This window comes from Colias croceus, chromosome 29 (assembly GCF_905220415.1).
Source record: "Colias croceus chromosome 29, ilColCroc2.1".
In the NCBI taxonomy this organism is placed as follows: Eukaryota; Metazoa; Arthropoda; class Insecta; order Lepidoptera; family Pieridae; genus Colias; species Colias croceus.
In genome coordinates this window covers 2,762,679-2,790,342 of record NC_059565.1, presented here as the reverse complement: position 1 = coordinate 2,790,342, position 27,664 = coordinate 2,762,679, and the positions used below count along the sequence as shown (strand labels likewise).

Here is a 27,664-nt window from a genome sequence, read left to right as displayed (position 1 = left end):
CGCGTTTATAACAGTTTGTGGCTGCATTAGAGCCATTTGCACAAGCAAAAGTCGATTATAAACGCGTTCGGGTACACGCAACGTGCCGTGAGACGCCTGCCCGTTGACAGGCATGTGATGTGTCCCAGAGAGCTGGACCAGGCGTGCATGGAGGCTGTGGCTGCTCTGCTCAAGGGTCTGCCGCTGCAGCCCGAGGAGTCCGACCGGGGGGATCTCATGGAGGCCAAGAGCCAGCTGTTCCTCAAGTTAGTGATACACACACACACACACACATGCACACGCGTACGCACACGCAAACACACACCCGCACGCAGGTGCGGAAAATTAGAAGGAAAATAAATTTTTACTGGAAATAAAAAAAATAGTAGTGTATCCTAATTCCTATTTTTATTGTAAACATAATATTTTCATTCTTACTTTCTGTAATATTGTAAATACGTGAATGTTAAATACATTCAATTCCTAAAATAGTTGTTTGTTCGTCACGCGAAAGCTACTAAAAAGATTTTCATTGAGGATGGCAGTGATGTAGCTATAGAGATACTTACCATTTATACCAATTAATATAGAAATCTCTACCTAAACAATTAGCGATTTATTTATACAATTTATTAATGATTACAACACGATTTCTTCCCTTGTGCTCAAATAAATAAATTTATTTGTTTTCTCACCACAAATGAACAATCAACACACAAATATTGATGACATGCCCAAATTGTTTTAATTTTTATTATTTAAATTAAAAAAAAAATAAAAACTTCCAGGTATTTCACATTATTCATGAACCTCCTAAACGATTGTAACGAAGTGGAAATAACAGAGGGTCCCGGGCGTTTGGAAACGTTACGAAAAGCGACCATACAAGCCATGTCGAATTTGCTCAGCGCTAACATTGATTCTGGACTGATGCATAGTATTGGTGAGTTGGTATTTTGTTTAGACGTACAAACATACAATATTTCTTATGTCTTGGTAGCTTTTTGAAGTGAAACTTCTTTAAAAAGTTAAGAAAACAGTCAATAATTCATTTGTTATATTAGCCTTTAGTTTGTTCATCAAAAATACACATTACCTACTATTTTGATGAAAAAAAGCGTGCGTGTCAGAAGTGAAACTTCTTTGTCAAGATAAAAAGATACCAAAATCGTTGCCGTTGCATGACGTGGCGGTATTGCCATGACGCTACCTTGAAATTTTAATCTCAACGCGTCTTAAAGAAGTTTCACTTCAAAATGTATGCATCATAATTATAATTTTTACAGACCTAGGCTACCACCGTGACTTACAAACGCGTGCAGCATTCATGGAAGTATTGACCAAAATACTCCAACAAGGTACCGAGTTCGATACCCTGGCTGAAACTGTATTGGCCGATAGATTCGAGCAGTTGGTACAATTGGTTACTATGATATCTGATAAGGTTGGTATTTGTATTTTCTAGTGTTTGATTTTATAACGGATTTTAAATGCGATTTATTCGTTATATTATTTTCCCGACGTTTCGAACACTTTAGAGCGAGCGTGGTCACATTAATTAATGACGTGATATTAAACTAAAAATTATTTAGCTACATTTTTTTTAGACAAATTTTATTTAAATGCGATTTACGAAAGCTTTTCTACAATAACTTCTTATTATATTTCTCTCAACGTATAACAAATTTTATTACACACGCTATTGTTTAAATTGGATTATTATTTATTATAAATAGCTAAGATATTCATACCTAGCTGGCTTGATTAAAAGCAACAACCTTTACAGGGTGAGCTACCAATAGCCATGGCGCTCGCGAGTGTTGTAAGCACATCACAAATGGACGAGCTAGCGAGGGTGTTCGTCACACTGTTCGACGCTAAACATTTGTTAGCACCCTTGTTGTGGAATATATTCTATAGGGAAGTTGAGGTGGGTGAAATGAATTAAAATAATTTGTTAAGGGCTGATTTTTCTATCGTTGGTTAAAATTTATTCATCGAATAACGTATTAAATTATCATTTCAAAAATGTATTCTAATTGTCCGTATCGGTCAATTAAGGAAAGCTGGCATGTTCACAGTACTCACACTTATGCAATTTCACTTACAGTATGTTCAAAAATAAATGCGACTCTAGTTTCATTTTAGACTTGAATTGTAAAATGGGTGCGTTGTAGATAAATATATATGCAAATATAATTATGAAAGCTCTCATAATTTACCTGTAAAATTATAATTTAAAAGTAAAACAATTGATGAACTTAATAATTTATTCTAAAAATAATCAATTGGATAAAAGTATTAATAATCATTCAATTATCAAATAATAATTAAATTTCAGGTCATAAAAACAATACAAATAACACGTGCGCTCACTCCCAAGTTTTCGCGTCTTTCTCCAAACGTCACTAAACATATCCAGACTAATAGCATTTGCTTCCTTTCTAAATAATTCTTCCACAGTTTTCAAGTTAAAGTTCACATTTTGTGATGCTACTTTCCCTTTAATTATGCCCCATAGTAACTCTATTGGGTTGACTTCTGGATGGTATGGTGGAAGGCGCAATACACTATGTCCATGATCTTTGAGGATTGCATCAAGTAAAAATTGTGTATAGTTTGGCGTATTTTTTTAAAATAATGTCATAAAGAATAGGTATTGTGTTTTATTCTGGATATTCGCTCGTCTTTTAATTCTATTAAATATGCTTAGGATATGTCACAACTAAGCGCTCTAAAAGATTTTCCGCAAAATTTAATTACGGATCAACAACTTTACGAACACTTCCAAAGAACACATACCGCAATAAGACATTGGTATTCAATTTTAAGTAATACAACCGATATCGTTTGTAAATTAATGTAAATGGTGATAACTCTGATTATTAATTAGTAATTTCATTTTTAAAAAAAAAAATGCCGAGTTTAGTCAAAATTTATATTTTTCTAACAAGATCCTTATCATCCAAATTTCCACCTTGGTGAGAAAAATTGACATTTCTAATGAAAATGAACAAAAAATTAAATGATTTTATTAAATACTGTAAAATAGTCTATAATTCTTCCATTTACTGTATCACAAAATTCTTCATAGATTTTTAGATATTCGTACTACACCAATAACATCACCCTGTATTTATAAACAATTGCAAAATATGACACATACGTAGGCCGGGAGATACTGACACAAAATTTCGGGTCATTTGTAACAGAATGGCGGTTCTACAGAGATCGTATTACGCAATGACAAAAAGAAAAATGATGGTCAGAACGCTGGTACCGGCGGACTAGTCGCGTGGGCGTAAGTCACACTCGTCGGATAAGTAAGACCCCTCTAGACCGCCATCTTGTTACAAATGACCCGAAATTTTGTGTCAGTCATAGGAGGCCCGTGTCCCAGCAGTGGGAACGTATATGGGCTGATGATGATGATCTCCCGGCCTAACATGTGCAATGTGTAAATGTGTTGACGTTCCAGCTCTTCTTAATATACTTATATATGACAGTTTACAGGTGACATTTTAAAATGTTCGTGTAATACTTTATTGGACGGATAAATTTTAACCAAGGATTGAAAAATCGGCTCTAAGAGGAGGATTTAGATATACACATTTACATAGTTACATCATAATACATACATATATACATAGTTCTACAATTACACATACACATTATTAAACAGTTACTTACACAATTGAAAAGGTTACAAAATACAGAATTAGAATAATATACATATATGTAGTTCTAAAATGTCATATTATTATAGAGTTCCAGATAATAATATAACATAATATTGTCTAGTTTTACAATAACATATTACAAGTGATAACTGCGTTAAAAACAATCGACTTCAAACTTGCACTTGCAAAAATGCCCATAAAATAAAAACTACTGGGCCTATCCGAATAAAATTTTTATGGGACCAATTCGACACCATCCCGCATCGAACAAAAAAAGAATCACGTAAATAGGTTCAGAAACCTCGGAGAAATCGGTGTACATACATAAAAAAAACATACCGGCCTAATTGATAACCTCCTCCTTTTTTGAAGTCGGTTAAAAACCGTTACACAGTTCTACAATTACACTTATACACAATTATACACTTAGATAATAATTACACACTACTAAATACATACAAACAATACATTGCAATTTAAATTTCTACTTTTTAATCTTCTATTAAACTATTCTTAAATTCTCAGGTATCAGATTGTATGCAAACTCTCTTCCGCGGTAACTCCCTAGGCAGTAAGATAATGGCGTACTGCTTTAAGATATACGGACATACATACTTACAAAGTCTTCTGGAACCAATAATAAATTCTCTGTTGGAACAACCGGAGTTGAGCTTTGAAGTCGATCCAGCTAGGTAAGTAAAGCTAAGCTTAAAGCAAGACGCCAACTACATCTGGCCTGTCTCATGTTTGAAATTGCCAAGACCCGTATGCCCATATTCTGTACGAAAGGCTCAGCTGGACAACGAGTAGTCGAGATGTTGCATGCAGAAACTGTGCTCAGCCACTTATCATTCCTCAACATAGTACTTCCACTTTTAGAGGCAGCTTCCGCTATGCAGCATCGAAAATATGGAATGACTTGCCGCCACCGATTAGGTTATTGTTAAACATTAATACATTCAAAAAACATCTTAAGAACTACTTAATCGATGAACAGCGAAGGTTAGATTAATGTCCAATGCTTATTTTTTCGTTTTTGTTTTTTCTTACTATTTATTTTATCTTTTAGTATGGGTCAATCCTATCTATATTTATTTTATAGAACTTTTTATTTTTATATTTATGTGGGTACGTTTTTCACGATATAATATATGTGTATGTAATATTATGTTTATCACATTATTTTTAATTTATTATTATTATTGCGTCGTTTCATATCCGTGAGTCGAAACTAGGTTCTAGTTGAAAACCAGCGCTAGGCTCATGCCTGGCACAAGCTGAACTAGGTCCTTTTTGGCGGTACTGCGGGCACAATTTGTTTTAATATATTTTTTTTTTCTCTTTTCCTGTTAAATTTTTTGTGTTATTTGTATGTATTCTTTTCTTTATTGTCTACTTTTTGATGTGTCACGCTGTGTTGTCAAATAAATGTTTTTATTTCTTATTTCTTATTATTTCTAAATTATTTGTTTGTTAAAATGAAAAATAATTAAAATTAAAATTACGAGAAATAATGAGAATACTTGTCAGAACTAAACCAAATTTAAATTGGTAATGTAAAGTGCTTTCAAACAAAAAAGAACGTGTTAACGAGCACACCAATCAGAAGTGAAACTTCTTAGGCAAGATTCAAAAATACCAAAATCGTCGCTTTACTCTATGACGTGACGGTATTGACATAACGCGACCTTGAAATTTTACTCTAAACGTGCCTAAATAAGTTTCAGTTCAAAAAATCATTATAATTGAGCTTATTTTTACATTTATTTAATAAAATAAAAGTTTATTATCTAATTAATAATCACGATGTACTACAATACTAATGTTTAGTTTCGCTGCTTCTGGATATGTTCTCTTTAGCTTATCTGCAAGTTAAAATAATGAAAGACAAATGAAAACATATTCCAAATTATAAAATAGCTAATCTATGAGTTGCTTTAATAAGTTTTTAACGAATCTAAACAAATTAATTTCAGGTTAGACCCAAGCGAAGACATCGAAGTGAATCGCGCGAATCTCATTGAACTTACCAAAGAAGTGTTTGAACGTATAGTGACGTGTGCTGATATGTTCCCGCCGCAGTTGAGAAGCATGTGCCATTGTTTGTATCAGGTATGTCGTCATCATCATCACCGTCATCATCGTCATCATCATCATCATCACCAACAGGATAATTATCGATATTTAAGCCATCACTATAGCACAGCCGATATCGTCGTCAACATAATTTATACCCTTTTTAACCCATTGACCCCCGAGCGGCCCAATGAGACCACGACAGGGGTGGTATAGGGTAGAAATAAGTGAATATATTGTAGTATAGGGTACTTTGAACTAGTGACTATTATTCAAAGTCAAGTGTACTTGGCCAGCGTGGTGGATGATGGCCTGTACCCTCACAGGAGGCCCGTATCCCAGCAGTGGGAACGTATATGGGCTGATGATGATGATGATGATGATTCGAAGTTCTGTGTCTTGTGCTCTTTCCCATAATCGAGTACGTAATAGTTCAACGGAGTTTTCTTTATATATCATCTACTAGGTTTTCGCCCGCGCAGTCAAAGAAAAACCCGCATAGTTCCCGTTCCCGTGAGATTTCCGGGATTGCGTCATTTTCCTGGGATAAAAAGTAGCCTATGTCCTTTCTCGGGTATCAATATCTCAATACCAAATTTCAAGAAAATTGGTTTAGTAGTTTAGGCGTGATTAAGTAACAGACAGACAGACAGAGTTACTTTCGAATTTATAATATTAAAGTATGGATTCACACATTATATTTTCCATCATAACTTCGTCATTACCATTTAGATTTTCTTCAATTTCGCCTAAAATCATCATCATCATTACCGTCACTGTAGTAAATGAATTGTTACAATAAATATTGTTTTTATTGACAGGTTTTAAACAAGAGATTCGCACAGTTTCCTCACACAAGCGTAGGAGCCGTGGGCACGGTGTTATTCCTGCGTTTTATCAACCCAGCTATCGGTAAGTATTTATTCATTCATTATTCATTCAAAATTTTAGGATATCTCTGAAAGTGAACAGTTTCTCTTTTAGGCCGGTTGCAGAGCTTGACCGACCATCAGTGCGTACGTCAGTCGCGCTTGTCATATGTATGGAAATTCATAAAATCGTTCATAGCTAGACCGACCATACGCACGCGTATTTCCATACATATGACAAGCGTGACTGACGTACGCACTGATGGTCGGTGAAGCTCTGCAACCGGCCTTAATATTTTTTCTATAATTCTATGAATGAAAATTGTATTCCTCTTTCAATTAAAAACAGCTCATATCTGAGTAAAGTGGGTACTAAAATAAGTGAAATAACAAAATACCGAAATGCTCATTTAATTCGCTTAATGTTCAAACGAGTAGTTATTAAATAAATCTTTTTAAAATTATCTTTTGAAAGAAGAAAATACTTTAACAACCTATTGTTTTCCCCTTTTTATAATTAAAAATCCTACCCATAGGTTGCCTGGAAGAAATCGCTCAGTAGCGATAAGGCCGCCTTTTTGGCCTTGCATTATATTGACTGTTTCTTTTTGTTTGTTATATTGTCTGTTTTTAATTGGTGCTGAATGAAGTAATTTCGCACTAAAATTGATATGTCAGTATTTACAGTTCATTATTCAAATCAATTCTAGAAGACGATATACCTAGCAAATAATAACTTCGCGCTTAAATGTATTTCAGTTTCTCCACAAGAGATGGGCATAGTGAATCGACCAATACCATCTCAAATAAAACGCGGTCTAATGTTAATGTCGAAAATACTACAAAACATAGCGAATCACGTAGAATTCTCGAAGGAACAACACATGTTGCCTTTTAACGACTTCCTGAGGGCACACTTTGAGACTGGGAGGAAGTAAGTAATAATTCTTTTCATTTCATTTCATTTCATTTCATTTCATTCATTTCATTTCATTCAAAGTACAAATATTTAATAAATAGCTGTGCTCCGCGGTTTCACCCGCGTGGCTCCGCTCCTGTTGGTTTTAGTGGGATGACATATCGCCTATAACCTTCCTCGATAAATGTGAAAAATTCTTACACCGAAATAATTTTTCAAATCGGACCAGTAATTCCTGAGATTAGCGCGTTCAAATAGACAAACTCTTCAGGGGGTGTTACTGGATCGATACCAAACCCAAATATGTGATTAATTTTTTTTATAAGATGTTATTGTCAGAGTTACTCAAAATGGAGAAATAAACCATCCATGCGAAGACCGACATACGCGTGGACGGAGTCGCGGGCGGAATCTAGTATTAATTATTTTTAAAACTTATAGTAAATTTTTTTTCAGGTTTTTCATACAAATAGCATCAGACTGTGAGAGCGTAGAGCAAGCGGCCCACAGTCTATCGTTTATAAGCGATGCCAATGTATTGGCTTTGCATAGATTGTTGTGGACACACCAAGAGCGGATTGGTGATTATTTGTCCAGCAGTAGAGATCATAAGGCGGTTGGGAGACGGCCTTTTGATAAAGTAAGTACTTGATTTATTTATTTAATTAATATTTAGGTTAGGTAGATGTTTTTTTGAAAGATAATTATTTTTAATGGATCAATTTTACTAAAAAAAAATGCAAGACTATTACTCGAAAAGTTATACACAAACACGAACGATGTCGTGGACAGAAAGATAGTATTCTGTTTGTATGCAATTTTCTTAATTTCCGATCCGGTTAGAACATATAAAAATAACACTTTCTAGATTTAAAACAACGAAAAATATATGAATGAATGAATTAAATCAAAAAAAGTTGTTCCCCCTATTTGTATTACAGTACTAGCGGTTCGCCCCGGTTTCACCCGTGGTACATGTTTACATTTTTCTCTCCATATGAACCATCCTCGTGCTTCAAGGAACATTATAAAAAAATAATTAACGAAATCGGTTCAGCCGTTTTACACACATTTTGCGATTCATTTTTATAGTATAGATTTATTTATTTATAGATGGCAACGCTACTCGCTTATTTGGGACCTCCGGAACATAAACCTGTGGAATCGTAAGTATTTTATAAATTAAAAGTTGTAAGTAATAGTAGAAGTTATGTCATTCAAACTTATGTATACTACTACTACGTGCAAAACTATTTAAAATGTTAAAATACTTTGAAATGTTGTTTTGTTTTTCAAAAATACCGTCATTTTAAAATGCTTGGCGTATGTATGATAAAAACGTATTTTGTAAGATATCTTATTTTTGTTTGTTTTGATATCGTATTTATTTCTTCAGATAATTTGATCTCCTTTTTGCATATTTATTCTATCTGCATTTAATCATATTATAGAATAAAAACTCTATCTCTTCCAGCACATCAAGTCTTCTCTTCTCTTCCTACGCCCGCTGGTCGTCAATAGACATGAGTTCGACAAATTTCGAGGAGTTTATAGTGAAACATAACATGCACCAAAAGGAAGAGTTTAAGAGTATAAAGAGTTTGAACATCTTCTACCAGGCGGGGACCAGTAAACTGGCGAACCCGGTGTTTTATTTCATATCCAGGAGATATAAGTAAGTAGAAGTATATTTTGGTGTGATTGCTCAATAGATTGTGATTTTTTATGGCATTTATAAATAGTAGAAATTTAGCCTTTGTAAATAACTAGCTGCGCTCCGCGGTTTCACCAGCAGTACTCTGCTCCTGTTGGTTTCAACGAGATGATATATAGCCTATAGCCTTCCTCGATAAATGGGCTATCTAACACCGAAAGAATTTTTCAAATCGAACCAATAGTTCCTGAGATTAGCGCGTTCAAACGAACAAACCAATTTTTCAGCTTTATAATTTTCGTATAGATATCAAATATACTATTAAATTTAATATAAGGTATGTTAATACGATACGATATTTTTTTATTTACAATTTCGTATGAAAAAAATCTTTATGATAATTCGATTAGAAAAATAAAACTGTCTTTAATAGAATCATACCTTATTTTATAAAAATACCGCTAATAATTTAATTTCTTATAAAAAATACCTTTAGAACCTTGAAAAATATATAAGATTATTTTTTCGAAGGTCCATAATCATTTTCATAACTGACCTATTACTAACCAGATTACTGCACTAATGAAGATTTATGATATTTTTCCATATCTTAGGAAAATAACTACCAATTAAGCTTTTACAATAATTTTCTTTTCCAGAATCGGCGAAGTAAACGCAGACCTCCTAATATACCACGTGATTTTAACTCTCAAGCCATTCTGCCAACAACCCTTCGAGCTGATCATTGACTTCACGCACACCAACTCAGATAATAGGTTTAGGTATATGCATTTATTGGTTAGGAAACGGACGGTTTGTCTGTCCGTTTGTGGGGTACTCTGGAACATTTTTTAAGGGGTTTTTATAGCAATCTAACTATAAAATCTATGCTATAAAGTTTTTTTCTTAGGTTTAGGTATGGAAATTTATTGTCTAGGAGACTGATAGTTAGTGTGTCCGTTTGTCGGGTGCTCTGGAACATTTTTTAAATGGGAATTAGAGGCGATTTTATGAACGATCTTGTGGTACAAACATTATCACGCAAATAATTTATCAGTAATTGAAAATATATTATTAAGGGCATATAAAATACTTTTTGAGGGTATTTCATTATTATTTCTTTTTCCATAAAAATTAAAAATTACGCTTTGGACCCACGAAGATTTTGCTATGTCGTTGCTTAAGTTTTAAAACAGGCGAGCGGAAAGATAGTAAGGTACATGCTTAGAAAACTAGACAACATTATATTCGAGTCTGGGCGTTAATTATCTATATAAGTTTGTATTTAAAACTATATATGTATGTTTATCAGCCATCTGGTTTCCATAACACAAGCGAAAGCTTAGTATGGGATCAGATCGTGCCGTGTGTGAAAATTGTCCTGAAATATTTATTTATTATGTCTGACAATATAATTCATATTGCAGAACGGATTTCCTACAAAAGTGGTTTACAGTGCTCCCCGAAGTTGCGTACACAAACATACAGGCGTGCTATATATATAATTGTAATAGCTGGGTGCGCGAGTATACAAAGTTCCATGAGACGATACTGGCGCCATTACGAGTAAGTTTATTTGTTTGTATGTTGATTAGGTGGGAAAGGATGGATTGAATTTGATGTGATTTGTGATATATGGGAGTTTGACCAAATAATTTAAAATCTTTAAAAGTTGGTTTATTTGTGCTATTTTTTTTTCAAATCAAAGTCTTATTAGGTATTTAGGCCACAAAGATTAGTATTTTAATAAATTAATCGATTCATCTTATTATTGTACAAGTACAATCGACTACCGAAATGTATTATTTTGTAGTTTTTATTCCGATATAAAATTATGGATTAAATATGAAATCATGCTTTTTTCTATTCTTTATAAATTTATATTTATAAATATCAAATTCAACAAAACCTCACAAAAAGAGCCAAAAAATAATATCAAATTATCTATAATATATTACAGGGCAATAGAAAACTAATATTCATAGACAACCACGCTCGTCTATGCGATTACATAGAACCAGAACAACAGAAGCTGCCTGGAGCGACTCTGGCTTTAGAGGAAGATCTCAAAGTGTTCAATAACGCACTTAAACTGTCACATAAGGACACTAAAGTGGCTATTAAGGTAAGTGTTAGTGTTAGACTAGCTGTGCCCCGCGGTTTTGCCCGCATTGCTCCGCTCTTGTTGGTCGTAGCGTGATGATATATAGCCTATAGCCTTCCTTGATAAATGGGCTATCTAACACCGAAATAATTTTTCAAATTGGACCAGTAGTTCCTGCAATTAGCGCGTACAAATAAATAAACAAACAAACTCTTCAGCTTTATAATATTACTATAGATTATCCTAATCCAAGTGGAGACGAAGTAACCAAAAATCATTAAAATTCTTTCAGCCGATCTTGAGTTATAAGTAGCGTAACTAACACGACTTTCTTTTTACTATTGAACTATTCTGTTACTATTGAACTATTCTGTTGTAATTTATCGGGAAGGCACAGACTCCTGAAACACAGCGAAAGCTATATTGGGAGTCTGGGGTCTATATTCTGATGTAAGGAAGCTTGTTCAATAAATGATTTTTTATTTTTTATTTTTCTTTTATAATAATAAATTATGCCCGTTTTAGGTGGGACCTACAGCATTGCAAATAACGTCAGTGGAAAAAACTAAAGTACTAGGTTTCCCAGTGCTTCTAAATGATGTTTATTATGCGTCTGAAATAGATGAGGTATGTAATTGTATTTTATTTATTTAATTGTAATTGTGTTTAATATATTCATAATGTTAAACTGTCCATAAAAATGTCCGAGCAGAGTAAGTTAAACATTCATTGAAATTAACACTGTCTTATCTTTTGGCAGAAATGTTCAAAGTCTATTGTATCGCTCATTAGAAAACTCTGCCTTATACAAGCATTGGCAGAGTTTTGCTTTGGACAAATTTTGATTTTGTTATTGTGAATTTATTTGCTATTGTACGTCAATGCCAAAGTTACTTTTATTAGACATTGTTCTATCTCGTTTTATTTTATTTATAACCGAAGTTCTTTTTGACAAGGGGTAACGATTTTGATATTTTTTTTTTATTTGAAAGCCGGTACCTGGCATGTGTCCCATTTAAATTCGGTTCAGTTCTGATAATTTTAAGCTTTTTAGTTGTTTCGTTAGAAATGAATTATGTAAAATAATCTTACTCAACTCTAAAATTATACTTTTAATATGAATTTCAGAACTTTTGACTGGGTGAATTAATTTTGATTCATCTTTTTTTATTTGAAAGCTAGTGCCAGCAGGCAATGTGATCCCATTTAAATTTGTTACTGCTGACAATTTGAACAAGATAGCGGTTTTTAGTTTATCTTACTCAACTCTAAAATTATATTTAAAATGTGAATTTTGTATTATTTCGTGTCCTATCCAAGAAAACCTAGATAATGCTATATATAGGTGTTCCTTCCGCAGGTATGTCTTGTTGACGACAATCAATTCTCTCTATCGATAGTGAACGAAGCGACGCCATTGAGTTTTATACACAACGACTGCGATAATATCGTACAGAGTATTATACATATACGGAATAGATGGGAATTGAGTCAGCCGGTAAGTGAATTATTGAATAATAAGTTAAATGAATGAATAAATTTTAAAGCGAAGTTAATGTTAGAAACATAAATATTTGTGCTTTTTGTTAGTACTAGCTTACCACCCGCGGCTTCGCCCCCTTTGTCTAAAACCTAATAAATTATATACTAAAACTTTCCTCTTGAATCACTCTATCTATTAAAAAAAACCGCATCAAAATCCGTTGCGTAGTTTTAAAGATTTAAGCACACAAAGGGGCATAGGGACAGAGAAAGCGACTTTTTTATACTATGTAGTGAATCAATATATAAACTGCGTGAGAATTAATTCTCTTGTCATTTAACTTATCTTTCTTAAAATATAAATTTCCAGCAAGACTCAGTGACAGTTCATCAAAAAATCCGACCAAAAGATGTACCAGGAACGCTATTGAACATGGCATTGCTCAACCTGGGTTCGTGCGACCCGAACCTACGTACCGCGGCGTACAACCAGCTGTGCGCTCTGACGGCCACCTTCCATTTGAAGATTGAGGGACAATTGCTAGAAACTTCAGGTATAATTGCGAAAAATGACAAAAAATTGACAAAAACTGACATAATATTGGCAAAAAAACAACAAAAAAAATAGGATCCGTCATTATTACTTTAAATATATACTATAAATATACTTCACGTACTACACTACTAAATATATACTATAATTATACTATAAAATATACTTCAAAAATCACAAAAAACATATAGGGTCAGTCGCTAGCCGTGTTGTTTAAAATATCATCCTACAAATATTATAAATGCAAAAGTTTGTGAGGATGTGTGTGTGTGTGTGTGTGTGTGTTATTTAAACCCACTCACAATTTTTATAAAATTTATTAATTAAAGCATTTATTTACAGGTCTATGCATACCCTCGAATAATACGATATTCATCAAATCTGTAAGCGAAAAGCTGGCGCACAACGAGCCACATTTAACTTTAGAATTTTTAGAAGAATGTATACAGGTAATAAAAACTAATATACTATTTTATAAAAGTTTATTTCAATAAAAAAACGTGTCAAAAACTTCTTTGGCAAGATTCAAAGATACCAATATCGTCGCCTTTCTCCATGACGTGACGGTATTGCCATGAATTTTTTTTCGTGACGGCATTGCCTTAAAAAGTTTCACTTCAAAAGTACTATCTATCCTACCTACTATAATCTCGCACTCATATTCCAAATTCGTCTGAACGAAACTCTGCCCAAGCATATATTAGGCAGACTTTTATAATGAGCTATTCTAGAACATAATTGTCATATAAAGCTATTAAATTCATATTTTCTTTACAATACTCTCGATTTATAGTGATTATTTTTCCGACCTAAATATCGACCAATAGAATTGCACCATTCGACGTCACGTGGTACAACCTACATGGTATTATACTGATAATTTTTTGAAAATTTTCTCTGGTCGTTGACGTCAAACTGACAGGTTTAATTCAATTGTGAAATTATTGGCCGACATTTGGGACGGAAAAATAATCTCCCGAATACCACACGAGCTTCAAAATTATCTGGCATTTCCCTCAAGGTTCCCTGCAAACAAATAAAGTCGTCAAGTTTTTCAGGCAAAATCACTCGCACTTCGCGCTCGTGATTTTTTAGCCTTGACTAAAAACTTGACTCCTTCATTTGTTTGCAACGAACCTATCGGAAAATACCCGATAATTTTGAAGCTCTTGTGGTATTATAAGTGAAAATATTGTTGTAAATAAATTATTGAATATTTTTTCTAGGGGTTCCGTGGATCCACAATAGAGTTGAAGCATTTATGCCTCGAATACATGACTCCATGGCTCGCTAACTTGGTCAAGTAAGTATTGAAAATTGAGTAAGATTATTTTTATAAAAAATAATACTAGGAAATATTCTTATGATGTATATAGAGAAATTGATAAACTTTTATATAATTTTTTAGTATTTATAAAACTGCGAATAGAAGACCTTTTTCTGTTACAATTCATTACGTGTTAGATAATGTAAGATTTTTTTAAGCGTATAAGTTTTGTAAGAATAATTAGTACAATAAATAATAATTAGCCATATAAGGTGAAAATTAAAATTCGTTTATTCTTTACACATCAACAAATTACAGATTCGTTAAACCGACAGAAGAATCTCGACGTCAAAAACAAGTTGCACAAATTCTAGAAAAATTAATAGAATTAACTATAGAAGAGACAGAAATGTATCCATCCGTACAAGCCAAGATCTGGGGTTCGATTGGTCATGTGCCAGAACTTATAGATATGGTGTTGGACAGCTTTATACAGCGGAGCGTGGACTCAGGTCAGTTTGTAACGTCTGTAGTGTGGGAAATTGGGACGAGGTGCTTGGGTCATTCGTGCGCGTCTGTAGTGGACTGTCATAGTAATATATTTGCAAATAGGGCATGGAGAAATTACCTAATAACGTCTATAGTAACGTGGCAGCCTTGAGTTATTTGTGTGCATCTGTAATAGAATTTTGTAGGATTATATTCGTCACTAGCTTCCGCCCACGACTTTGTACGTACATCCTCGTTTTTCCCCGTTCCCGCAAGAATTTCGGGAAATCCTTTCTTAGGGGACGCCTACGTTATGACATCTACCTGCATGCCAAATTTCAGTCCGATCCGTCCAGTGGTTTGGGCTGTGCGTTGATAGATCACTATATCAGTCACCTTTGAGTTTTATATATATAGATTAGGGCATAGAGAATTTACCAGGCGACAAAAGCCAAGATTTGGGATTCATAAATATTTATAACACCTGATATAACTTGCCTACTTACTATAACATAATGCATGAGAAAGTCGCAATACATAATATATACGCATGGACGTATAAAAAAAGACGGACGGTATATCGCCTAAACATTGAGTGAAGCCTAGTAATGGCGGCATGTGTGTGTGCCAGATTGATTGCCAGATGCATTAAAATTACCCCACGCTTTGGTATTTTTATTTCTCAATTTGTTGTACATTTTTTAAAACAATTTTTAAATTTTTGAAAACATGATCCCCGAATTTAATTATTTTGAGGTGATTGATGGATAGCGGGTAGTGACTTTTCATAACAAACTGGTTTTCTTTTTCGCCGGAAATGCGTAGTTTTTGTGCAAATCGAAAGTGAAAATAATTTTTTTAGGTTATTTTTGTACTGAAAATAAACTTTAAATAAATCTCGAACCTGTGTCTCGCACACATGCAATATTGCACGCCTCATAAGCGAAGCGTTGAGGTGGGTACTACTGTCACTTCGCGCAAAACATCTGATTTTTCAATCTTAAAATGTCTTTATGTATCATACATTGCACTTGTAAGATAATACATACACACACATATTAAGAAAAAACACTATTTTTAACATTCATGATATTTTTTATGTCATTTTTGTTATTTAAACTAGTTAAAAAACAGTTTAAAAAAGTTCTGTCTTGGACGTCCGTGTGTCTGTATGTGCGGAGGATTTTCTTGTTAACACGATAGCGACCGAAATACTTTACTAATCGAGTCTTTTTTTTCTCTTACGCTTGAGTATGCTCAGGAATAGAACCCTTTCATTTTTCAGGGTCTGATTCGATGTGGATTAATTGTTATTAAATAAACAAAAAAAAATATCGACTGTTCTCCATAATTTTAGTCTTTAATATATATAAATCTCGTGTCACAATGTTTGTCCTCAATGGACTCCTAAACCACTTAACCGATTATAATAAAATTCGCACACCATGTGCAGTTCGTTTCAACTTGAGAGATAGGATAGGTTTTATCCCGGAAATCCATCGGGAACGGGAACTATGCGGGTTTTTCTTTGAAAACGCGGGTGAAGCCGCGGGCGGAAAGCTAGTATATCTATATATATTCTTTATTTTTTTTATATTTATAGTGTACTCACAATTCACCATTATAAACTCGATTCTTTTTACTATAAGCCAAGATTTAAAAAAATAAGTTGGTAGTCAGTCCCTTAAACCTGCGCAGTTTCACATCTAGGTGGGGCCACAAGAAAAATAGCTCAATTATTTCAGTTTCTTTACTTTTCCATCTGTTTTATTTTATTTCTTTTTTATATTTATAGTGTACTCTTTATAAATAATCAATTTTATTGTAAAGGATGAGATTATGAGGCGTGCACTTTTGGATTTTCCAAACTATTTTTAAATATATTGCCGGATTGTTAATTTATTTACAACAATTTCATTACATTATTTAAATTTGACCAAAAATTTATGTTTGCATTTACGACATGCTACAGATAATAAATGTAAAATGACGTGATTCACGATTGTAGATTATAGATAATTTAAAGTGGTTTTTAAAATGAATGTTTCAAAAACAAAAATCACTTTAACCTAAAAGTATTTGACGATATTAACAAAAATTTAACGATACACAAATAAAATAAAAACAAGTTATTTAAACCTAAGTATATATAGCTTTTTTTTCGCTCCTCGCTACCTATTTTAATAATAGAAATAGTTTGATAGTTTTTAAAAACTGAAGCATTTTGTGTATTAAAGTGACATACTCTATCATATGTTATTTTTGTGTTGCTAATCTGTGAACTGCGTCATACTATCCAATCTGATGTGAATGAACAAACTTTGATGACATACCTATTATTATGAACGATTTTTGGCTTCAATAAATTCTAGTTAAAAATATAATAAAATAAATTATTGTAACATTATGTTAATAATTTCATAGGTGCGAAATTTTATTTTTAAAAATATTGCGTGTGAGCGGAATTAGACATTTTGATACGACAATGGCTTCAGATATTAGTTGAAGTTGCGTTTTTAGTGCAAAAATAACCTTAAAAAAATTTTCATTTTCGATTTTCACAAAAACTACGCATTTCCGGCGAAAATGAAAAGCAATTTTTTATGAAAAGTCACTACCCGCTATCAATTAAACAGCACAAAATAACGAAATTCGGGGATCACGATATAAAAACGCAGCCTATTAACCTATGCATATAAAAATATTTAAAAGCAGCAAAATTATCATTAGTATATTGAGCATATTCTTTACAAAAAATAACAATGGGTGTGTTTACTCTCTGAGTAGATGTGGAGGTAAAATTAAATTAAAGAAATATGGATTAATAAAATATTATTTTAGCGTATTTTAAAATTAATTAACTTTACATGAACTCCCCGAATTTTGGGAGAATGAAATTTTCGAATAATGGCAACACAATGGCAACAGCTGTCCTGACAACAATGGCGGTTGTTTTTTTTCTATAAATTTTGACGTAATAATTTTGTCATTAAAACATAAAAGAAATAACTTGCTTAACTGTGGAATGTAATCCTCTGAGACTTCTTATTTAAAATTGTACTGTTGCGACACCATTTAACAACTCAAGACGGCATTTCAAATATTTATTTTGGAACAGTGACGCAGTTAATCATTCGGAAGCTCGCAACGTAATGGCGGCCGACTAGCTTACTATGGTGAGAGTGTGTGCGTGTTTATTGTATTTACACGATCGCTAGCTTACTACGGTGGCTTCACGTTATTTGTTCGTAAAACGGCGTCCGTCTTTTTTTATACGTCCATGTATATACGATTATATTTATAACTTTATAAGATTATTAAGCTATTGCATAGCTTCTATCACGGGGACGGGCGGAGGTGTGGCTTGAAGGCATAGCATGCAATAGCGCAACCGCCCCAGTCCCCGAGTGACACACGCCGTTTTATTATTATTTCACAGTAATCATATGATTAATATTTTATTCAGGTCTCGGCTCGCCTATGATAGAAATAATGGCGGACACGGCTGTTGCATTAGCATCTGCCAACGTACAGCTAGTTTCTAAAAAAGTTATCGGCAGGATGTGTAGAGTAAGTATCCTATCCTACTTATATTATAAATGCGAAAGTTTGTGATGATGGATGTGTGTGCGGTGCGTATGTTTGTTACTCTTTCACGCAAATACTACTCAATCAAATAAATTTAGCACACATATAGAGGGTAACTTGGATTAACACATGGGATAGGTTTTATCCCGGAAATCTCACGGGAACGGGAACTATGCGGGTTTTGCGTTGAAAACGCGGACGGAAAGCTAGTATTACAATAAATAAAAAAAATATAAACAATATATTTTATCCTTCTTCTTTCTTTTTTAAGTGAAACTTCTTTAGTCGCGTTGTGAGTAAAATTTCAAGGTCGCGTCATGGCAATACCGTCACGTCATGGAGTAAGGCGACGATTTTAGTATCTTTCAATCTCGCTAAAGAAGTTTCACTTATCACACGTGTGCTCCGCACACACGCTCTTCTTTTTCCCTCTTTCTTTATCAGCACAATACACAAGACACACACAATTTAAACGATACAACTAGACTCACAATTTCAAAAATTGTCCGATTGAAAACTCTGCCTACGCGTGTTAGGCAGAGTTTTCTAATGACCGATACAATAGACTTTGAACATTACTGCCACGAAATAAGGTGTTAATTTCGATGAGTGTTTTATACAACGCCGCTCGGACATTTTTGACGACCTTTTAATAGGCGATTGTGAGTTCAGTTATTATAGTCGAGCCAATTTAATAGGCAACATTTGACGTCTATCAATTTTATCTTCAAAGAGAGGTAACCTGCTTAAAAACATCGATTAAAGTGAATTAATCGATACGGATTTGAAACATTTGTCAATCGAATTTATTAATTTATGATGATTTTTATTCATAAGTAATCAATGCATTCGATTCTAGATGTCAGATTTCGATTTTTAGAGTAACGTCTCTAGTATTTAAAAAGAAAAAAGGTTTATTGACACAAAATTGTAGCGACGTCAGTTCTTCAATTCAGAAATTGTTTATTATGTTTAGTATGGTTTATCAGTAAAATGAAATCTTAAAATTACTTGTATCGGTCATTATTATTATAAATATGTAATCATAATTGAAAAAAGTTAAGCAAATGTGCAGTTCTAACAAAACGAAATATCATATTATTCTATGTCGTCGTTACTAGGTTACGTTGTTGAATTTTGTTGAACTGTCAAATGTTGCCTATTAAAATGGCTCTACTATAAATGATGTATTTTTTTCTTTTATTGTATTTGTTTTTTGTTTATTTTTGTTGTAATAATTTTCTTATGTTTTGCTTTTGTTTATTTTTTGTACAGGCGTTATCGAAATTGCCGAATAATATATTGGGGCCAGTTACCCCTGCTACTGTAAGTTGGCTTTTTCTGTTTTGTTTTTTTATTTATTTTTTTACGTTTTCCTAGAAAATTATGCTATTTATTGTGTATCAAAGTTGCGTACGGTAACTAAATCTAGCCAATGATTAATTTTCATTATCAGCGTTTCCGTCATTTTGTTTTTACACTGTCCAAACTGCCTCACTGATTTTTAATGATAAACATATATTAAGTTTAAGGGAGAGACTATAGTAGAAAATTTTTACTTTAAAAAAAAGTAGAAATTAGTTGAACTGAAAGAATAAAACTATAGACTGGGTCTGCATGCTTAAATCGTTTGTGTAAATAAACTTAATTTTATATAATATAAAGAAAATCAATATATTTGACGACGCGGTTGGCGCAGTGGTAAAGCCTACTGTGCCGACTGTCCCGGGTTCGATCTCCGGTCAGGGCAAATATTTGTGTGATGAACTCGATTATTTGTTCTTGGGTCTGGGTGTTATCTATATATATGTATTTATAAAATATTATATTATATATCGTCGTCTAGTACCCACAACACAAGCCTTAATTGAGCTTACTGTGGGACTAGGTCGATTTGTGTAATATTGTCCTTTAATATTTATTTATTTATTATTTATTTATATTTATATTTTTAATGATATTTATGTATTCATCAGGTGGTAGACAAAACTTGTCATTCACCGACTGCTATGTTGGAACAGCACATGATGTGGGACGACATTGCGATACTTGCCCGATATTTGGTAAGGAAATATTGTGATATGTATGGAAATTTGTAGTTTTTATATTATAGGTGCCTTTGAGGTTATAAAACTAAATTATTATAATATGTACAATATTCTTATTAAAGTGTCATAAGTATGGAAAGTTAATCTAATTTAAAAATTGTGTTATTTGATTGAATTCTAATATTATCTAGTTTAGTAGTCTATGACTTTATTATAAACGTGGAAGTGTGGTTGTCTTTCACGTGACAACGGAGCGATTTTATGGTACCATGATCACGTAAGTGAAGCCGTAGACAACAGCTAGTTGTATGTAGTATATTGTAAGAATGATCCAACATTGTCAAAATTACCTTATACATATTTCGATATAAATTAATATCTTTATATATAATATATATAAATCTCATGTCACAATGTTCGTCCTCATTAGACTCCTAAACCACTTAACCGATTATAATAAAATTCGCACACCATGTGAAGTTCGATCCAACATGAGAGATAGGATAGGTTTTATCCCGGATATCCCACGGGAACGGGAACTATGCGGGTTTTTCTTTGACTGCGCGGGCGATGCCGCGGGTGGAAAGCTAGTTACATTATAATTATATTTTTTTACAGTTGATGCTTTCGTTCAACAACTGCCTAGACGTGGCCCGTCATCTCCCGTACCTATTCCACACGGTCACGTTCCTAGTATGCTCCGGTACGGTCTCCATGCGGGCAGCTACACATGGACTAGTGATTAATATTATACACTCGCTGTGTACCTGCAACTCGCCTTCTTTCTCTGGTAAGTATGGAGATAGTGGGGAAAATACGGAAAAAGTTTTTCCGAAGTCTGGTTTTTAGGGGGAAAATGGTGAGATTAGGGAGATATATCTTTAGGTGTACTACAAGTTTGCTAGTTTTTTTTTTTTAAGAGTGTCTTTTATGTTTGTCTTTGTGTTTTTATGTTAAAAAAAATATAAAGCATCACAATTTTAATATTTTCATCATTTTTTCTATTGCTGGTAGTATAAATCTATATATATATAAATCTCAAAGGTGACTGATATAGTGATCTATCAACGCACAGCCCAAACAACTGGACGTATCGGGCTGAAATTTGGCATACAGTTAGATGTTAGAACGTAGGCATCCGCTAAGAAAGGATTTCCCGAAATTCTTGCGGGAACGGGGAAAAACGGGGATGCACGTACAAAGTCGTGGGCGGAAGCTAGTAAAACATAAACAGTTATGAGTACGAGTTTCTAGTAATTTTTAAACAAACAATAAAAAAGTGTAAAATAAAAATATAATACTATGTTTGCAATGATTTCGAATTAATTTGACATTGCTTAATTTTACACTAAATATTATTTTAATATACATATACATAATAATTAATAATGGCAAAACACATTTTCAGAGGAAACTCAGCGCGTACTAATGCTGTCTTTGGACGAATTCGCACTACCAAAGTTCTACCAAATGTTTGGTATATCTAAAGTGAAGTCGGCTGCAGTTACGGCGTTTAGAAGTCCATACCATAGACATACGGGCGATTGGTAAGTTGAATATAGGTTTGTAGGGTTGTTTGATAAATTATTAAAACATGTTTCAATGAATTTAAAATGCTTGTTTTTTAAAGAAAGAAAGAAGGAAGAATATTATTTTTCTTTCTTTCTTTTGCATTTTTTACCATTTATGTCGACTCATATGTTAAAATGTCGCGATCAAAAAAAAGATTAACAAAAATAAGTCATAAATCAAGTTAAATCCTTTTCTGATTGTATCGTGTGTTCCACACGTTGTTTGAATGTATTTTTTTAATGCCAATAAATCACACTAAATCTCTTATATATTTTCTAGTTATTAAAATAATGTTGGTACCTATAAAATCTGTTACCTAGCTACTCAGATCATTCATGCGTATATGGCAATCCTCATAAGTCATCCTCTGTTGTTTTTGAGAAATAAAAAAAAAATAATTTTGAATAATTAATATTAAATCTAATTTCCAGGTACTCTGAACACTCGTACGGCTGCAGCCAGTCCTCTTGTATCATGGGCCCAGTGGTTACAACCTCCGTCACGGATCGAGAAAGATTACCGCTTCAATCCTTAGAGACTATAACTGATGCACTATTGGAGATCATGGAAGCCTGTATGCGGGATATACCGGACTGTGATTGGCTGAAAACTTGGTATGGGGATATCTATATTAATATTATAAAGCTGAAGAGTTTGTTTGTTTGTTTGAACGCGCTAATCTCGGGAACTACTGGTCCGATTTGAAAAATTCTTTCGGTGTTAGATAGCCCATTTATAGAGGAAGGTTATAGGTTATATATCATCACGCTAAGACCAACAGGAGTGGAGCCACGCGGGTGAAACCGCGCGGAGCAGCTAGTAATATAGATATGTATGGTTGATTAATCCATACTAATATTATAAATGCGAAAGTAACTCTGTCTGTCTGTTACTCAATCACGCCTAAACTACTAAACCAATTTGCATGAAATTTTGTATGGAGATATTTTGATACCCGAGAAAGGACATAGGCTACTTTTTATCCCGGGAAAATGACGCAATCCCGGAAATCTCACGGGAACGGGAACTATGCGGGTTTTTCTTTGACTGCGCGGGCGAAGCCGCGGGCGGAAACCTAGTCATACATAGAATTGATTTAAAATTTGCAATTTAATTATTTATGGGAATGCAATGTGATAAAAATTTTGTTGGAATTACAAAAAAACTTTGAAATTATTGAATTAAAATTAGTAATTGAATTGTTTTGTTTTTTTACAAGTCACAGGTACAAATAACAAATGTTTTATATGTTCGTCTTAAAAACAGTTTTGCTTATAAAATAGATTAATAATATTGAAAATTTTAAAGTAACCGATAACTTAACTGATAATTAAAATGATTTTTGACTTTACAGGACATCACTAGCAAGAAGTTTTGCGATTTGCTTCAATCCCGCGTTACAACCGCGTGCGCTTATCGTCTTTGGTTGTATAAGTGAGTATTCATTCATTTTAAAAGACTATTTCTTGATCTGATTATATTGAAAAATATTTTCGAATAAAAAAATAGATTTAAAGTATATTAATACTACATAGCTAAATATCAAATGCTTAAAATTATAAAGAACTAGCGGTCCGCCCAGGCTTCGCCCGTGGTACATGCTTACGTTTTCTCACCATAAGAATCATCCTCGTACTTCAAGGAATATAATAAAAAAAGAATTATCGAAATCGGTTCAGCCGTTCTCAAGTTATGCGCTTACCAACACATTTTGGGATTCATTTTTATATTATAAGATAGTCGTTAACATTGGTGCATTAATAGTGATCAGTCGATCAATATGATTAATTTTTGAAGTGAAACTCCTTTATCGGGGTTGGAAAAAAATTTAGTGTAATATTTTTTCGTTACGCGTGACATTTTTCCGTTACGCGCCATCTTTTTCTTATCCCTACGACGCGTGATTCGACGTATTTCTGTAAAGTTGCATATAGTAAATTATTTTTCGAAAAATAGGGTCATAAAGAAGTTTCACTTCTTACGTGTGTACACTAGTACACGCACACATTTTTTTTATTTTATAAACATCTAGAAATGACATAAAAATAGTGTCTGTTCTTTGTATTTAAGGGCCGATTTTTCAATGCTTGGATAAAACTTATTCGTCGAATAATGTATAAAACTACCATTTTAAAAACGTATTTTAATTGCCCGTATTTGACAGTTTACTTGACATTTTAATATTATCGTGTAATACTTTATTGGACGGATAAGTTTTATCCAAGCATTGAAAAATCGGCCCTAAATGGTATGAATATTACTCAAATTAGTATTGTGAACAACTTATTTTATACCGTACAAAATTTGTATTCACAATACTATAATTTTAACACTATAATAAAATGTGTATTCACAATACTATAATTTTAACACTATATGTATCAAATGTTTAAAAATATCATGCAAAACTATGAAAAATTCAACTAATATTATCTTACAGGTAAACACGTAACAGACGACGACATGAAACAACTCTTACGTATTTTAGTGAAGGCGTTAGAGTCTTTCAATGATATGGCTCTTCTAGAAGCTATAATTATGTGTTTGACGAGGTTACAACCTCTTTTGGATGCGGTAAGTTTTATTTTCTTGTTAAAATTTAATTAAATAAATGTTAATCACTACATAGTATAAAACAAAGTCACTTTCCCTTTGTATGCTTAAATATTTCAAAGTACGCAACTGATTTTGAAGCGTTTTTTTTATAGATAGAGTGATTCAAGAGGAAGGTTTTAGTGTATAATTTATTAGGTTTTAGACAAAGCGGGCGAAGCCGCAAGCGGTAAGCTAGTATAAAATATAATGACATTAAATAGGGTTATTGTTTTTTTTTTTTATCGCAGAATATGATAATATTAAAAGAAACAGAAACAATAATACGCAAGGCGTTAAATATATGTCACAAAATCCGTGATAAAAATGCATTTTATAAGTTAAATAAGTTGCAAAAATAAGTTTTATCATATAGAATAATGTTTGAATTTGAGTGATAAGTTGTATTGGGCGCAAAAATCAGGTATTTAAAAGATTCATTGAAATATAAACCTTATGTCTTGGCAATAATGTTCAAAGTCTATTGTACCGCTCATTAGAAAACTCTGCCTACCCGTGTGTTAGGCAGAGTTTTCTTCGGACTTTCTTCTTTTTGCTTCGGACACTTTATGAGTGTTATATATATATATATATGAATTATATAGAAATCTAGGTCTAGTTGTAGTACGTATATTACATTTATGTATTTGTTAATTATTTAGAAATAGAATTTATGTAAATTATAAAAATTTAATTATACGTTATTTTATTCTATTTGTTTATAGGAATCACCAATCCACAAAGCACTATTTTGGGTGTCTGTGTCCGTATTACAATTGGATGAGCCGACTTTATACGCGGCGGGTTTGGCTTTGCTAGAACAGAATCTACATACGTTGGACTCGCAGGGGCATTTTGAGACTAAGGTATGGTGTTAAATAGGGGTTTTATTAGATAAACTAAGGAAATAACGGTATGAAAATGTCCTAGTAAAATCTAAAGTGACCTGCAAATCCTGGATTCGTGAAGGCATTTTGAGAAAAAGCTGTGTTATAGACATTGTGACTAAGCGTAAAAACTGAAGTTAGTAAAGGAAATTCCGAAACAAGAAAGTATGACATATTTATAAAAAAAACTAGGTTTCCGCCCGCGCAGTCAAAGAAAAACCCGCATACTTCCCGTTCCCGTGGGATTTCCGGGATTGCGTCATTTTCCCGGGATATAAAGTAGCCTATGTCCTTTCTCGGGTATCAAAAATATCACATACCAAATTTCATGAAAATTGGTTCAGTAGTTTAGGCGTGATTGAGTAAAAGGCAGACAGAGAGAGTTACTTTCGCATTTATAATATTAGTATGGGTATTCGGCATTCGCTTATTACTGCGAATAATGTATTTTTTATCCAGTAGGTTTATGAGCCTATTCATTACAATCAAACAAACAAACAAAGTTTTCCTCTTTATAATATTAGTGTAGAAGTGTAGATAAATAATATGCGATGTATGTATTGAGCTTATTTATATGTAAGACAAATAAATAATAATTTATTTATTTATGATATCAGACTTTGGAACAAGTAATGATGGAGACGAGAGAACCTTTAGAGTGGCACTTCAAACAGTTGGACCACGCGGTTGGATTGAGGTAAGTGTAATAAAAAGTATATAAGTGTACATATTATATTTGTACGTTTTACGCCTTTACATTTATTTCCTTTAACCAATTTCCTAACGAAAATTAAAGAATTATCGAAATTGGTTCAGCCGTTCACATGTGATGCCGTGACAATGCGAAACGGATTTCATTTTTATATATATAGATAAAACGTTCCAAATGAATCACTTACACAAACATACGACTTGACTACTGTTCGTATTTTGTATACCGTACTATAACTTTTTCTTATTCCAGTTTCCGTTCAAACTTCCACTTCGCGCTAGTAGGGCATCTAGTGAAGGGCTATCGCCATCCACTGGCCGGTACTGGCTCGCGTACCGCACGAGTACTCACCGCTTTACTAGCGCTAGCCGCTAAACCGGACCGCGATAAGTTTAGAGTCACCAAACATACTGTCGCGTATTTGACGGGTGAGTAAATTATACGAATGGTATTTTGTGTTTTGGGTCACCAAGAATGCCGCTGAGTTAGGGCTGGTAAGTTTTTCTTTTTTCAAATACTGGATTGTGAATTAATTTGGGTCTCTCTGAATGCTGTGGAAAGACAGGCTGATATAGGAAAAAAGGATCATTTTTAATTTTGGGTCTCTCTGAATGATGTGGAAATACTGGCTGGTAGGAAAGAAGGATCATTTTTATTTTTATTTTGGGTTACCCAGAAAACTGCTAAATTACTGGCTGGTAAGAGAGCGGTGGTAATTTTATTTTGGGTCTCTCAGAATACCATTGAATTGCTGGCTGATAAACATTTTTTTTTTCATTTAATGGCAATTTAAAAAAAAATCAGATCGAATTTATCGATACTTATCGTTCACTTTTAAATTTTTTCATAAGAATATAACGGTATTTGTGTTACACGAATACCGGTATCAATCAGAAATATTAGTATGTATGTAAATAATATGAATTATTAAAATTTAAAAAAGTGCATTTCAATTATTATATTTATTCAAAAATAATAAAATATTTTTTCCAGCTCTAGTATGTGTGAGCGAGGAAGTAAGATCAAGGTGTCCAGTGAAACATTCGCTGCCAAAATGGCTGCCGGATAATTGTGATCACTATTGTCCTGCTGCTGATCATTTGCAGGTATGTTTATGCTTAAGTTTAAGTATTTATTTTTTAGGGAAAAAAGAAAAAAATATGAAGTACAGCAAACATTAATTGATATTTTTA

At 33.2% G+C, this 27,664-nt stretch overlaps 1 protein-coding gene across 1 annotated transcript in view; it reads left to right on the top strand.

The window, feature by feature from the left end:
- The window catches only part of LOC123704291 (neurofibromin), a 64,392-nt gene that overhangs the window by 20,164 nt on the left and 16,564 nt on the right, over window positions 1-27,664 (top strand). Inside the window, exons 25-55 of the mRNA XM_045652605.1 lie at window positions 111-245; window positions 768-922; window positions 1,266-1,423; window positions 1,766-1,909; window positions 4,185-4,351; window positions 5,636-5,771; window positions 6,557-6,647; window positions 7,364-7,538; window positions 7,980-8,163; window positions 8,637-8,689; window positions 8,998-9,198; window positions 9,837-9,959; window positions 10,605-10,743; window positions 11,138-11,302; window positions 11,807-11,908; window positions 12,642-12,779; window positions 13,134-13,317; window positions 13,659-13,765; window positions 14,543-14,619; window positions 14,902-15,095; window positions 18,539-18,642; window positions 20,637-20,723; window positions 21,327-21,498; window positions 22,117-22,255; window positions 22,712-22,894; window positions 23,635-23,714; window positions 24,721-24,854; window positions 25,598-25,738; window positions 26,377-26,456; window positions 26,724-26,899; window positions 27,465-27,577. Of these exons, the coding sequence (XP_045508561.1) occupies window positions 111-245; window positions 768-922; window positions 1,266-1,423; window positions 1,766-1,909; window positions 4,185-4,351; window positions 5,636-5,771; window positions 6,557-6,647; window positions 7,364-7,538; window positions 7,980-8,163; window positions 8,637-8,689; window positions 8,998-9,198; window positions 9,837-9,959; window positions 10,605-10,743; window positions 11,138-11,302; window positions 11,807-11,908; window positions 12,642-12,779; window positions 13,134-13,317; window positions 13,659-13,765; window positions 14,543-14,619; window positions 14,902-15,095; window positions 18,539-18,642; window positions 20,637-20,723; window positions 21,327-21,498; window positions 22,117-22,255; window positions 22,712-22,894; window positions 23,635-23,714; window positions 24,721-24,854; window positions 25,598-25,738; window positions 26,377-26,456; window positions 26,724-26,899; window positions 27,465-27,577 (4,237 nt within the window). The remainder of the gene's footprint in view (window positions 1-110; window positions 246-767; window positions 923-1,265; window positions 1,424-1,765; window positions 1,910-4,184; window positions 4,352-5,635; window positions 5,772-6,556; window positions 6,648-7,363; window positions 7,539-7,979; window positions 8,164-8,636; window positions 8,690-8,997; window positions 9,199-9,836; window positions 9,960-10,604; window positions 10,744-11,137; window positions 11,303-11,806; window positions 11,909-12,641; window positions 12,780-13,133; window positions 13,318-13,658; window positions 13,766-14,542; window positions 14,620-14,901; window positions 15,096-18,538; window positions 18,643-20,636; window positions 20,724-21,326; window positions 21,499-22,116; window positions 22,256-22,711; window positions 22,895-23,634; window positions 23,715-24,720; window positions 24,855-25,597; window positions 25,739-26,376; window positions 26,457-26,723; window positions 26,900-27,464; window positions 27,578-27,664) is intronic.